At 38.7% G+C, this 14,084-nt stretch overlaps 1 protein-coding gene across 4 annotated transcripts in view; it reads right to left on the reverse strand.

Annotated features, from left to right (window-relative positions):
- Positions 1-8,881: 8,881 nt before the first annotated feature.
- lin54 (lin-54 DREAM MuvB core complex component) overlaps positions 8,882-14,084 on the reverse strand; it is an 85,271-nt gene continuing 80,068 nt past the window's right edge. For all 4 annotated transcript variants that reach the window (XM_043695212.1, XM_043695199.1, XM_043695198.1 and 1 more), the window contains one exon: positions 8,882-11,303. In XM_043695212.1, coding sequence (XP_043551147.1) covers positions 11,102-11,303 — 202 coding nt within the window. In that variant the 3' untranslated portion in view covers positions 8,882-11,101. The remainder of the gene's footprint in view (positions 11,304-14,084) is intronic.

Here is a 14,084-nt window from a genome sequence, read left to right on the forward strand (position 1 = left end):
ACACCTCCATCCCCCATCATGAAGGCCTCAAAGCCCTCCGCTTCTTCCTTTCCCGCCGAACCAACCAGTACCCTTCCACTGACACCCTCCTTCGAATGACTGAACTGGTCCTCACTCTGAACAACTTCTCTTTCCAATCCTCCCATTCCTGAAGAAGGGCTTATGCCCGAAATGTCGATTCTCCTGCTCCTTGGATGCTGCATGACCTGCCGCGCTTTTCTAGCAACACATTTTTCAGCAGCAGAATAAGGTCAGGTTTTAAATATTCAAATACATTGGATATTTAAGAATGATAGCTAGGAAAAGTTGATGGGGTAAATCTGATAATTCAGTGCGATAATAGTATGAATGGTGGAGGAGGATCAAAGGGCTGGATGGCCTACTCTTGCATTGAATTCTTGTATCTTAAATATGAAATCTTGTCATGTGCTAAGTTAGTTTACCCCTTTCTCCTGAGGTAATGTTGGAATATATTTATACAGTGGTAACCATCAATACTTTACCCAAATATCCATTTAAATCTATGTAATGAAATGTGGTATCACAGCTCAGACTAAATGGACCTTGTTCCACTATCCATACACAATAGAATTCCCTAGACAGAAATCAGTAACAGGAACCCAACCAGTAATTTCAATAGCTAAGATCTTCTGGTCATTAGATTAGATTCTCTACAGTGTGGAAACAAGCCCTTCGGCCCAACAAGTCCACACCAACCTTCCGAAGAGTAACTCACTCAAACCCATTCCCTCTGACTAATGCACCTAACACAATGGGCAATTTAGCATGGCCAATTCACCTGGCCTGCACATCTTTGGATTGTGGGAGGAAACCAGAGCACCCAACACAGGGAAAATATGCGAACTCCACACAGATAGTCGCCTGAGGCTGGAATTGAACCCAGGTCCCTGTCACTATGAGGCAGAAGTGCTAACCACTGAGCCACTGTGCCACCCTGTCAATGACAGTATAGAAGCAAATGTGCTGACTAGGTTTGAAACTGCCACTTACCTTTTTATGCTGGCACCTTTGGACTGTCCTGACTTCAGCCTGGGGATGCTGCAGTGAATTAACAGTCACGTTTTCATCACATGCCTCTGAGGCTTATCCTCATCTCATATTATTTTAGATGTATTAGTCTTTGTTCGGTGACATGCCTCCCCCTCCCCCCATCAGTACAATTTTGCACCAAGACAACACCCCACCAAAACAACACACTCCACCAAACCCCTCCCCCTGCCAAAGCCCCTTTTAGGGAAATTGTACAGGCATTTACCAGATCAAGGAACAAGAGAATCCAGCTAGCAAATGGTGAAGTGATGCAAAGCGTGAGAGGAGCAAGACTGAGGAGACAAGGCTATGTTTAACAATGGGAGTATTACATTGAAAATTTGTGTGTATTTCTTTGAATCCAAGGTGGATGGAGAATTCCTTAGAGAGACTTAGATGACATAATTCTGTCCGTTAGAAACTTAAACTTCCAGATAATACCACACATATACACAGGTCAGGATTTCCCCAAGAAACTGATTTGCAACCATTAGAAGATCTAGGCCAAAGTAATACAATCACCTTCACTAACTGAATGCAGATAAATGAATGAACTCATCAACTTCCTGATCCATTACCTTTTCATGAGGTAATCAAGGAAGCAGACAAGATACAGAGATTATTTATGGTAAATAATTTTAAAAATATTATTTTTCTAATTGTTTAATTAGGTCTTTGCAAAACTTGATATATCCACTGCACCATTAGGGAGACACATTTTATATCTCAGATTAGTTGCAGATCATTCTGCTAAAATGTACTTTGTTCACGTGAGTTTGCTGTAATGAGATTGATGACTTTTTTTTTAGATTAGATTACTTAGTGTTGAAACAAGCCCTTCGGCCCAACAAGCCCACACCGACCCTCTGAAGAGCAACCCACCCAGACCCATTCCCCTACATCTAACACTACAGGCAATTTAGCGGGGCCAATTCACCTAACCTGCACATTTTTGGACTGTGGGAGGAAACCCACACACAGGGAGAATGTGCAAACTCCACACAGACAATTGCCTGAGGCGGGAATTGAACCCGGGTCTCTGGCGCTGTGAGGCAGCCGTGCTAACCACTGTGCCACCATGCCGCCCCAATAATCAAAGCACCCGTTCCCTGGCCGAGAATCGAACTGGGCCGTGGCGGTGAAAGCGCCAAATCCTAACCACTAGACCACCAAGGAATGTTACCTAAAGCACATACTATTAAAATGTGTGGTGCAATTACATCACCAACACTTTAAGCATGGTTTCCAAAGTGTGATTCTTATATATTGCACAAGAATACAACCATCGCATTATAGAAGAACTACCCGTAGTTGCTTTTTAAATTCTATCAGCTACACAGCTCCAGCTGTGGGATTTAACCTGCAGAGGATGAAGCAGGACCTCTGGATTACTGGCCCAGGAACTCATCCTTATATATCAAGATGTGAAAATAAATATTTAAAAGGAAGCATTAAACAATTTACAGAAAAATAAATTTCTGGATTAATACTTTTTTTGTATGTTTGATTGGGGACTGAAAAGGGAAAAGGACTGTTTTAAAATCTAAGGATTGTGTAAGGATTACTGATTTTTTTTTAAAAAGCAAGTAACTGGAAACTTGTTCAGTTTCTGTTCAGAGCGCGGCTGGCTCTAGCCATGATAGAAGGTACAGACAAGCTAGAGCTGAAAATGTGTTGCTGGAAAAGCGCAGCAGATCAGGCAGCATCTAAGGAGCAGGAGAATCGACGTTCCTGGCATGAGCCCTTCTTCAGGATGCTGCCTAACCTGCTGCGCTTTTCCAGCAACACAATTTCAGCTCTGATCTCCAGCATCTGCAGTCCTCACTTTCTCCTCAGACAAGCTAGAGCCAAGGGTATGTACAAATGGAAATTCGGCCAGTAACAGTAACAACTGATCTGTGGACGCGTAATCAATTATTGATGACAATGGCCATCTATCTGACAATATCGTGATTGATCTTACGTAGCTGAAAAATTTTGGATAATGAATTAGATTTCAGAACACCCAAGGTTCAGGAAATCTCTATTCTCTGCAGTAAAAGACATCTTAAGCTGGAGGAAAATCAGATGGCTTTTATGCCTGGGAAATCATGTCTCACAAACTTGTTTGAGTTTTTTTTAAAAGATGTAACAAAGTGGATTGATGAGGGCAGGACATGATCTATATGGACTTCAGTAAGGCGTTTGACAGGGTTCCCCATGGGAGACTAGTTAGCAAAGATCTCATGGAATACAGGGAGGACTAGCCATTTGGATACAGAACTAGCTCAGAGGTTGAAGACAGAGGGTGGTGGTGGAGGCCTGTGACCAGTGGAGTGCCACAAGAATCCGTGCTGGGTCCAATACTTTTTGTCATTTATATAAATGATTTGGATACCAGCATAAGAGGTAAAATTAGTAAGTTTGCAGATGACACCAAAATTGGCGGTGTAATGGACAGCAAAGAAGGTTACCTCAGATTACAAGGGGATCTTGATCAGATGGGCCAATGGGCTGAGGAGTGACAGATGGAGTTTAATTTAGGTAAATGCGAGGTGCTGCATTTTGGGAAAGCAAATCTTAGCAGGACTAATACAGTTAATGGTAAGATCCTGGGGAATGTTGCTGAACGAAGATATCTTGGGAGTGCAAGTTCATAGCTTCTTGAAAGTAGAGTCACAGGTAGATAGTGAAGGTGGTGTTTGGTATGCTTTCCTGTATTGGTCAGAGTATTGAGTATAGGAGTTGGGAGGTCATGTTATGGCTGTATAGGATGTTGGTTAGGCCACTTTTGGAAAATTGTGCGCAATTCTGGTCTCTTTGTGAAGAAGGAGGTTATGAAACTTGAAAGGGTTCAGAAAAGATTTACAAGGATGTTGCTATGGTTGGAGGATTGGAGCTAAAGGGAGAGTTTGAATAAACTGGGGCTGTTTTCCCTGGAGCATTGGTGACGTTATAGAGGTTTATAAAATCGTGAGGGGGTGGATAGGATAAATAGACAAAGTCTCTTCCCTGGAGTGGGGGAGTCCAGAACTAGAGGGCATAGGTTTAGGGTGAGAGGGGAAGATATAAGAGAGACCTAAGGGACAACATTTTCATGCAAAGGGGGTGCGTGTATGGAATGAGCTGCCAGAGAAAGTGGTAGAGGCTTGCAACATTTGCTACAATTGCAACATTTAAGAGGTATTTGGATGGGTATATGAATAGGAAGGCTTTGGAGGGTATGGGCCAGGTGCTGGCAGGTGGGACTAGATTGGGTTGGGATATCTTGTTGGCATGGACGAGTTGGATCGAGGGGTCTGTTTCCATGCTGTACATCTCTATGATTCTACGTTCAGCAATTGCAGTATGTTGTGAATTGATGGGACACTTTTAGAAGTGTGAGCAAATCACCCAATGACTCCGCAAACAACTGTAAATCTTTGTAAAAGGAGAAAAAGCAGCATTCTGATCAGTGTAAGAAAATCATTTCAGCGCGTCCTACAACTGTGGACCTCTGAACTGCTTTTCCATGTTTTCTTTTGTGTGTGTGTAAAGTTTATATGCAGGTTAGGGTTTTAACAAAGTAGAATGATAATGCCAATGGTTCATGATTGTTTACTTGTAGCTAGATTACATTTACTTATCAAAGTTTTCCTGTAAAGACTGCAAAGCATAAGTACAATGTGGGGTTTTCAAGTGTTAAAATGCTAGTAAGGGATATCCCAGAAGTGTCACATATTGGTTGTAGAAGAGGTAAACGGTTTTCTTCTCAGCATCAAGTTGAGGTTTCTATTACATAAGGATATTTTTTACTCTATAGCATTGAGGCTCAATGCAATCTCAAGATCCATGCCTCAGTTGAAATGTTCTTCAGTTTAAAATATTGTGTAATGCATATCACAACATGCACAGGTTGCCCTTGAATTTACTACTGGAGGAGCTATATTCTATCAGATAGAGACAAGCTAGAAATTCACCATAAAAACTAGTCTCTGGAAATTAGAGCAAGTTTGTCACCATCTATGATAAAAATAAGTTCCATACTTTAAGTTTCTACTCAATTGCCTCTTGCATATTATGTCCATGGAGAAAGTGAGGACTGCAGATGCTGGAGATCAGAGTCAAAAAAGGAGAATTGATGTTTCGGGTATAACCTCTTTATCAGAACTGTCACGATGAAGGGCTTATGCCCGAAACATCAATTCTCTTGCTCCTTGGATGCTGCCTGACCTACTGTGCTTTGCCAGCACCACACTTTTCTACCCATATTATGTCTTTTATCCAGTCATTTAAATTGTAGACAGGGAGGTTAAGAAATTCAGTTTTAAATGGCAAGGTTCCAAAACAAAATATTTGTTATGTTGCTAAAATCAAGACAAATGAGCAATAAAACAAGTAGCCAATTATACATTTTTATTATAAATGCAGCTTTTTTATATAAAATTCGCATAAGTACATTACAAAAATCAGTTTCTAATGAACAGAAGGTAGAATTGAAATTAAAGCTTCAGATTCCATTTAAAAGGTAAAGTGGAAAATCATCAAGTACCTATTCACCCAATGAACCTTACAACAGGTGCTTAGCACCAGCAACATATTCTTATTCAGGTTTATTCTGACCACTACTACAATTTTTTTCAGCTGAGCCAATTAAATCCTATTACTAGCATATTGATTATGTGGCTGCTGCTTTAAAAGCATATGCCAGTTATGATTAAATGATGTGATATTAATCAAATCGATTCAATCCGGATTTCTCTCAAAGTTATCAACTTCAAGAAACACAAAATAGAAAATGCTGCAGATCCCTTGAAAATGGTTAGTATGAGTGAGATGGTTAACATGGTGATGATTCCCTTCAAGTGTGAGGAGTAATGAACATTGTGGAGGATAAAGAATTAGAAATCCCATGGTTGGGTGGTTAAAATCTCCACAGAAATTTGTGCTGAACAAATCTGACATTCACATAGAAATTATCAAGCAATGCAGCAGTCAGAAACCCTTCAGACAACAGCTGCATTTAAATATATCAGTTTCAGTATACTACATTATATATAAAAAGGTTTGTTAATCCACAAAGCAGCATAGGGAAAGCAACACAAATGAAAACGTAATGGTCTTTTTTTTTGCCATTATCAATCTGAAGCATAGATACCCTTTTGCAATTAGAAGCACCAGAGCACTGCAAACTCATACACTGTCACGAGCGCACAAAGTGTGCGTACAAAATGCAAAGTTTTCATCCCTAGCAGTAAATATCAAATATTAAGAACAGAAATTAGAACATCCAGCTTCTGAGAACATAAACTGAAGTTAGTTTTCCTTAAAGTTCAGAGGACGATGAACAGCTTGACATCACAACGCCAGAACAATGTCAAGTTCAAGTGGTGTGAGACAACCTAAGTGTCGAGCAATGGCAAATTCTTTATTGCTCCACAGTCAAACTGTGACCGAATGTCATGGAGATAGTCACTCTTATAGTGCTGTGCATTGGAAGCAATATAGAAGTGACCAGATAACCTTTAAAAAGAAACATTCTTAATAATGATCAAAGTTCTTCTATCCCTTGATATCAGGAAGTTGTGCAATATAACAGCTCCTCCATATTTGTATTTTTATAGAAATACTTCACACAACAGTCTTTGACACCCCTCTCTAGCAGTGCAATTAGTAACACTATCATGATTTGATCGGATTTGTTCGGACAAAAGCACATGCACTATTAAAGTCAATACTTTTTAAAAAGGTATCTCAAAAATGATATAATGGAATAATTTTTATTAACTTGATTTATATTCTGGTATACCTTAAAGGTTAATAATCACTAAAGGAGAAAGGCCATAGTTTAGGTGTAGGATGAGGAAAGTAGTTTTCAATTTCTTACTTATTATCAGTGAAATTCACAACAGGACTACAAAGGAGCACTTCTTTAATGTTGGGAATCCTGGAACTAGCCACATCTGCATGACTTTTGAAGTAAAGTTTACTATAAGGAACAATATCTTTCCTCCACATGCACCTGGCCCATGCACCAATCATGGTTAACTACTTCAGAGGAGTTTGCAATGCCATTATGAATTAGCTGTTGCAAGTTATTCTAGAACATGTTACTCCTCTTCTCCTCAAGGAGGAGTCAGGAAGAGAGGGTGCTTGGTATTTCATTACAAAACTGAAGGTTGAAGCCCAAATCTGTACCTTGTACACAGTGCCTATGTTATCATAGTTGGATTTTTTTGAAAAAAATAAAGACCCAGAAGCTAAATAGTAGACAATAAGTTTAACAAACTACTTCAGAGAGGTAGAATGAGAGTCCAAACTCAGTTGTTTTATGATTCACAGTCAGCTGAATGACATCCATAAAAGGAAACTGACAAAACCTTGCTTCTTAGAACATTTACGTTAAGCTTTTTGCTTGTTTCTTTGTCTAGAAAATAGTGTGCACAGATCAAAAGAATGAGAGAAAATTAAAAGACAAAGCAAACAAGGTTAAACCAGAAAACATCTTATCCAAATTTTAGGGGAAAGTATGACATCTTTTATTCCCTTGGATCATATACAGATTGCAAGTGCTAGGGTTACCCACACATCATGTCACAATGAAATGACACCAGTCAATTGGTAGGAATTGCCCAAGTGCAGGTAAAGGATGTTCTGTGGGGACAGCATCACAGCTGGGGAATTAAAACTTGGATCAGAGAATGAAGAACACATGCTCACAATCCATTGTACCAAACGCTAGTTATTCCAGTGTTATGCACCATCCCACCAACTGCAAAAAAAAACAAGTCTAGTCTCTACAAGACTTTTCTTCCTTTAAAGGTTACAGGTTATGTTTTAGGGTATCCAGTAGTGCCTCGACATACGAACGACCCTGTTCACGAACAAATCGGTTTACGAACAGGATTGTACGTAAAACTTTGCTTCAACATACGTATGAAATTCAAGGTACGAACGTAAAAAAGCCAGTGTGCCACTACGTGGTTTCATTGTTCTGCTTTGCTACGCACTTGTTGAATGCAAAACTCTCGGGCCCCGCGCGATCTCATTCAGTTCGTCTTTGGCACGTGCGCTGTGAACAGCGTTCGTTGCTACGTCCAAGCATTCTTACGCTATCCGAACAATGGGAAATATTGATTCGGTTCGCAAACCGGGTCCCGGAACGGATTAAGTTCATAAGTCAAGGCGCTACTGTATAATTTAAAATTAAATCTGTTAATATTAATTATCTTGGTGTTGTTCTCTAAGCTCTCATTCTTTACTGATCTCAAAATCACTCCTCAGAAATCAAAATTACATTAAGATGGGTCCCTTTACCAACATAAACTGCTCTTCAGAAGGAATTTGTGAAAGGAAGGGTTAAACAAATTCATTTCTCGAATCTGTCTAGCTGGAAAAATGACAGCATTGTCAGTAAACTGTACTGAGAATCATGCATTTTGTCATGTCTAATCCTCTCAAGTAGTGAACAGTTACAGCACAAATACATTTGAGGAAGTCATATTACTAAGATCACAGACAATACCAAGGACAAATATTGCTTTACATTTAACTTGAAAGTGTATATCCTGAAGTATATATTTGAAATATCCAAACATGATGGCTGTTTTCTGGAGCGCTTACTTGAATTATCCATTCAAAGATTGATGCTCATTTATCTGCCTATCAGTTTAAGTTGTCACAGGGTATTTAAATCACTAAATTTAAAAAGGAAATGACAAACCGTGTTATCTAAAGTTTTACATCTTTCATAGACTTCCCAGTTTGCATGAAATACAAATCTAAAATTGATTTAACATAAATAAAGTATACATCTGCTTTCAAAGGTAACATAGAAGGCAATTAATCAATTTAATATTTGGGCTGTTACAAAAAGCTTCTTGCATTGTATTTGACTAGCTTGAAGAAAAAAAATATATAAAATGTAGTACAGAAAAATCAGAGGAAAACACAAGACACCAGAAAGATATGGAACTGCATCTTCAAATTAAAACCAGTAAAACACCCACAGTGATATCCACACTATTTTCACAATCTACACACGTAATCTGAATTCCATTCAGATAACCAAAAGTACTTTTGTATACAATATTTAAATATTCATAATACAGCTGCAGAAACTAAATAAACAGAATATATACAAATTAGTATAGCATTTCAATTCCTGGTACAGTAGAGAAAGACAATGCTTTCCCCCCCACCTCTTGAAACCTGATAAAGTACAAGCTTGAGAAACAACTTATCCACTAATATACATTTTATACATCATTACTCAGAATAATTAATCTAAGGCAGGTATGGACTGTAATCAAATACCCTGTTCTAACATTCTGTAAAAATACCTTTTTAAAAACATCCTTGTCGATCTGTATGTTAACAGGCTATTCCTCAAGTTATATGAAAATAGCAGTAATTAACAAAAATGTTTTGAGAAGATTAGGACACTGTACACTGCTGGTACCAAATTTCACTAAGTTGACTATTAATTTTGATTCAAACAGGCAAACATGTCTTTCTACAGCAGAATTATGTAGTAATACTTTAGAAAACTTCTTTAAAATTTCAAATTAAAATAAGGGAAATAATCAGTTTTGCCTACATTTTTCAAAAACAGTTTTTAAAAAGTGTGCCTTGAAGTTTTGCATATTGCACTGTCATTGCAAATGGGCATGCTGACATGTTCAAAGAGAAGCATTCACTTTCAGGCTTCTACCTCCATTCATTAATCATCGAAATGGTTATAGCAACTTTATTCAACAGAGCACACTTTACAAAAAGGTCGTGCAAATATGCTTTTATGTAAAAAAAAAGCTTATCCTAAAAATTGTGTGTTTTTCACAATGTTAGGTGACCCTTGTGTGACAAGATTATGTTTCTCAGAAGACTTTCTTTTGGAAAGATAAAAGTGATGACTGTTCTAGCATTTCTTCCCCTTTTCCTGTTCTCTGTTCATAGCTGAGAATGTGTTTTTGGACCTCTGCCAATACTATTTCTACAAATCAAGGGGTAGCTCTTTATTGTTTTCCCCTTTCACAGGCAAATGCCTGCACTTTGGTATGGCAGCTCACAAATAGCCAATAATAGGAGGGAGGGGAGGGAAGGTAAGGGAAGAGAGTGAGTGAGTGAGTGAGTGAGATGGTATTGGAGAGCAAGGGAGACACACAAACAGACAACCTGCTACAACCTACACTGCAGTGCCAGCTTGTGATCTTAATTGGCAGTATTGTTCAGAGGTGGAGAAAAAGTCAACAAAATGGTCAGAGGGTGAAAGTCAATGTTAATCAAATATACCTAATACATGAATTTGCCATGTCTGATATAGCGCAAAGCCATCAGTTGATCAAAGTGTTATAAAGCCGATAGTCCCTTCAGTACTAGCTCACAGCAAGTTAACAGATTTTCAAAGTGCTAATGACTCAATGACTCAATAATTGATGATGCATCTCATAAGGAGATACACATTTACATTAACACCAAGATGATATGTAATGCAAAAGCTTTTCAGCCACACAAAACCGTATTTCCATCCGCAGATTCTGTTACATTTTTAATTATCATTATCATCTTCATAATGCTTTTGGAAAGTAATTTGAGGGTATCTTTAATTGTAGGTATAGTATTCAAATCTTCCACTATCAAATGCAGAGACAGAATATACCACAAACTAACAAGACACTTTTCACTGAGGGATCAGAATGCCCAAAAAGTGTCAATAACATCCTGGGGAAAAGGTGGTCAAAGAGAAAGCAACCTTGCATAGAGGGATGGAAAATATATAAAATGTCACCACTAGCATGAAAACGGTGTCTTCTTCACAACGGTTTTGCATATTCACACACTGATTTTACATCATAAAATCTACTTACTCTGTATTCTAAGCATTAAGTTTAAAAAAGGCACCTCAGTTAGACAATGCACACAAAGTCTGCCAAAAAGGAATAATCTGACTTATTGAAAGTTCTTGCTAACCATACAGCTGTAAAATATCATGGTAAGCCCAAAACTTTTCAGTTTTAATCTAGGAAAAAGCCATTAGCTGAGTTTTCACAGATGATTTTTCCTGTTCAGTTTCCACAGGACAGCAACTGGTGGATCAGCAACTCAGAGCACAAGTATCTCCTTTGGCTTTTCCTGCTGAGTTTATAATCTGCATTAAACAGCGCCCGAATTCTTCCAGGATCATGCGTTCCGTGACAGCTTTTGTCTGACTATTCTTCTCTGCCTCTTCAGCTTGTGCCAGAAGGCATTCACAAGTTGCTTCTGCCACTTCTTTTGTCACAAATGTGAATGGCAACCTGAAAAACAAAAAACAAGAACAATGAACAAAATTATTCAGTACATATCAAATTCATAAAGGCTTACTACAAATATTTCTTAATTTACCTCAAAAGTATCTTAAACATGATGGTCCCTAAAGGATTAATTCTCAAGTGAAACTAGTATGAGGGGTTAATGATCAATTTGATTCTTGATCTAAATCAAGTAGGTTCGTTCCAATATTAATTAATGGTAAAATGCTGAGTGTGCTGAAGCCAAATTAAGCTTCAACAAATTAAACTTTGGGAAATTGTTGGAAAAAATTTTTAGGGTCACTATTTACTTCCGTTTGGAAAAATATGGTTTATTAGGAATAGTCAGCATGGTATCATGCAGGGGAGGCCTAGTCTCAAATGTGAATTTTTTTGAGGAAATGACAATGATGATTGATGAGAGTATGGCAGTGGATGCTGTCTACATGGACTTTACTAAAGCATTTGACAAGATCCTAGTTCATTTGACTAGTTCAGAAGATTAAATCACGAGATCCACAGTGAGTTGGTAAATTGGATACAAAATTAGCTTGGTTATAGATAACAGATGATAGTTGTGGAGGGGTGTTTTTCTGACTAGAGTTTTGTTCGTAGTGTATATAAGAATTATTTGGATAAAAATGTGGATGTTTTGATTAGTAAGTTTGCAGACAACACAAAAATTAGGGGAATCATAGAATCATATAGTTAAGAACAGGCCCTTTGCACCATCAAGTCAGTACCACCAGAAATATACTACCTACACTAGTCCCATTGCCTCAAATATTACAATACTTCAAATGCTCAGAGTACGTTTTAAAGATCGTGAGAGTCCCTGCCTCACTATCCTCCCAGGCAGTGCATTTCAGACCTCCCCAACATCTCTGGATAAAAAAGGCTTTCCTCAAATTGCTTCTAAACTTAAATTGTACTTTAGTATTGTGCTCAATTGTTACTGACCCTTCGACCAAAGGGAACAGCTGCTCTCTACACACCCTATCCATGCCCCTCAATCTTGTACATCTTTATCAGGACACCCTCAACATTCTCTGCTCCAAACAAAACAACCCAAGATTATCCATACTCTCTTTACAGTTGCAATGCTTCATCCCAGGAGACATCCTAGTGAATACACTTGCACCCACAACAGTGCAATCACATCCTTCCCATAGTGAGGTGACCAGAACTGCACACAATTTTTCATCTGTGACCTAAACTAAGTTCTGTACAGTTTCAATGTGATCTCCGTGCTCATATAATCTATGCCATGACTGATAAAGGCAAGTATCCTCTATATTTTAAACTGCATTAATAACCTGTCCTGCTACCTTCAAGGATCTATGGTAAAGCACTCCAAGATCCCTGTATTCCTAAGCTTCCTGGTGTCTTACTATTTGAGTACTATTTTGTCTTGTTCCTACTTCCAAATACTTAGAGTTAAATTTCACTTGCCACTGATCTGCTCAGCTGACCAATCGTTTATATCCTCCCATAATCTAATACAAGCCTGCCCTCCCTGTCAACAACCCAGTCAAACTTTTGCATCATCCGCAAATATACTTGTCACCTCTCCCACATTCTCATCTACATCATTTACAAATGTCACAAACAATCAAGGCAGCTTTGCAGCATGCTACAGCAGCTGAAACTTTATTGCTGGAACAGCACAGCAGGTCAGGCAGCATCTAGGGAACAGAAGATTCGACGTTTCGGGCACATGCCCTTCTTCAGCACACCACCTCCAGACAAAAACAGTCTCCTACCACCACCCTCTGTCTCCTGTCACTAAGACAACTTGGAATCTATCTTGCTAAGTTATCCTATATCCCATGAACTTCTACCTTCTTTCAGTTTGCCATGTGGGACCTTGTCAAAGGCCTTGCTGACATCCATATAACTGCATCAACTGCTCTACCATCATCCAAACACTTGGTGACTCTATGACTAACTGTATCCGAGAACATTGTGGGAAGTTAGGAAGGGAATTGCGGGGTCTCCAGCAGAAATACATTTATTATTTAAAACCATAGGTGAAGTACCGGAAGGTGGCTAATGTTGTGCCATTGCTTAAAAAAGGCTGTAAAGAGAAGCCTGGAAACTACAGACCTGAGAGTCTGACATCAGTGGTAGCTAAGTTGTTGGAGGTGATTCCGGAAGATAGGATTTACATGAAGAGGCAAGGATTGATTAGGGGTAATGAGGTGGTGCTGGTGTTGGTTTGGAATAGACAAGTTAAAACAAAAATCAGATAACACCAGCTTAAGGACAGTCAGTATAGTCTTGTAAGAGGAAAATCATATCTCAAACTTGATTGAGTGTTTTTTTTAAAATAAAAATCGGCAGACGTTGTTTACTTGGACTTGAGCAAAGCCTTTCACAAAGTTCCGCATGGTAGACTGACTAATAAAGTTAGATTAAATGGTATTTGGGGTGGGCTTACCAATTGCATACAAATTTGGTTTGATGTTCGGAGACAGATGGTGGTTTTGCTGGGTTGTTTTTCAGACGGGAGGCCTGTGACCAGTCACGGGAGGCCTGTGACTGGTCCACTTCTGTTTGTCATTTATAAAAATGATATGGATGAGAGTTTAGGAGGCATGGTTAGTAAGTTTGCAGATAGCAGCAAAATTGGTGATATAGTGAACAGTAAAGAAGGTTTTCAAAGATTACAAAGAGATCTTGGTCAACTGGGTCAATGGGCTGAGGAGTACCAGATGGAATTTAATTTGAATAAATGTGAGGTGTTGCATTTTGGAATACAAACAAGGACAGAAATTATAGACCGGA

Source organism: Chiloscyllium plagiosum, chromosome 1, assembly GCF_004010195.1.
Source record: "Chiloscyllium plagiosum isolate BGI_BamShark_2017 chromosome 1, ASM401019v2, whole genome shotgun sequence".
NCBI classification, from domain to species: domain Eukaryota; kingdom Metazoa; phylum Chordata; class Chondrichthyes; order Orectolobiformes; family Hemiscylliidae; genus Chiloscyllium; species Chiloscyllium plagiosum.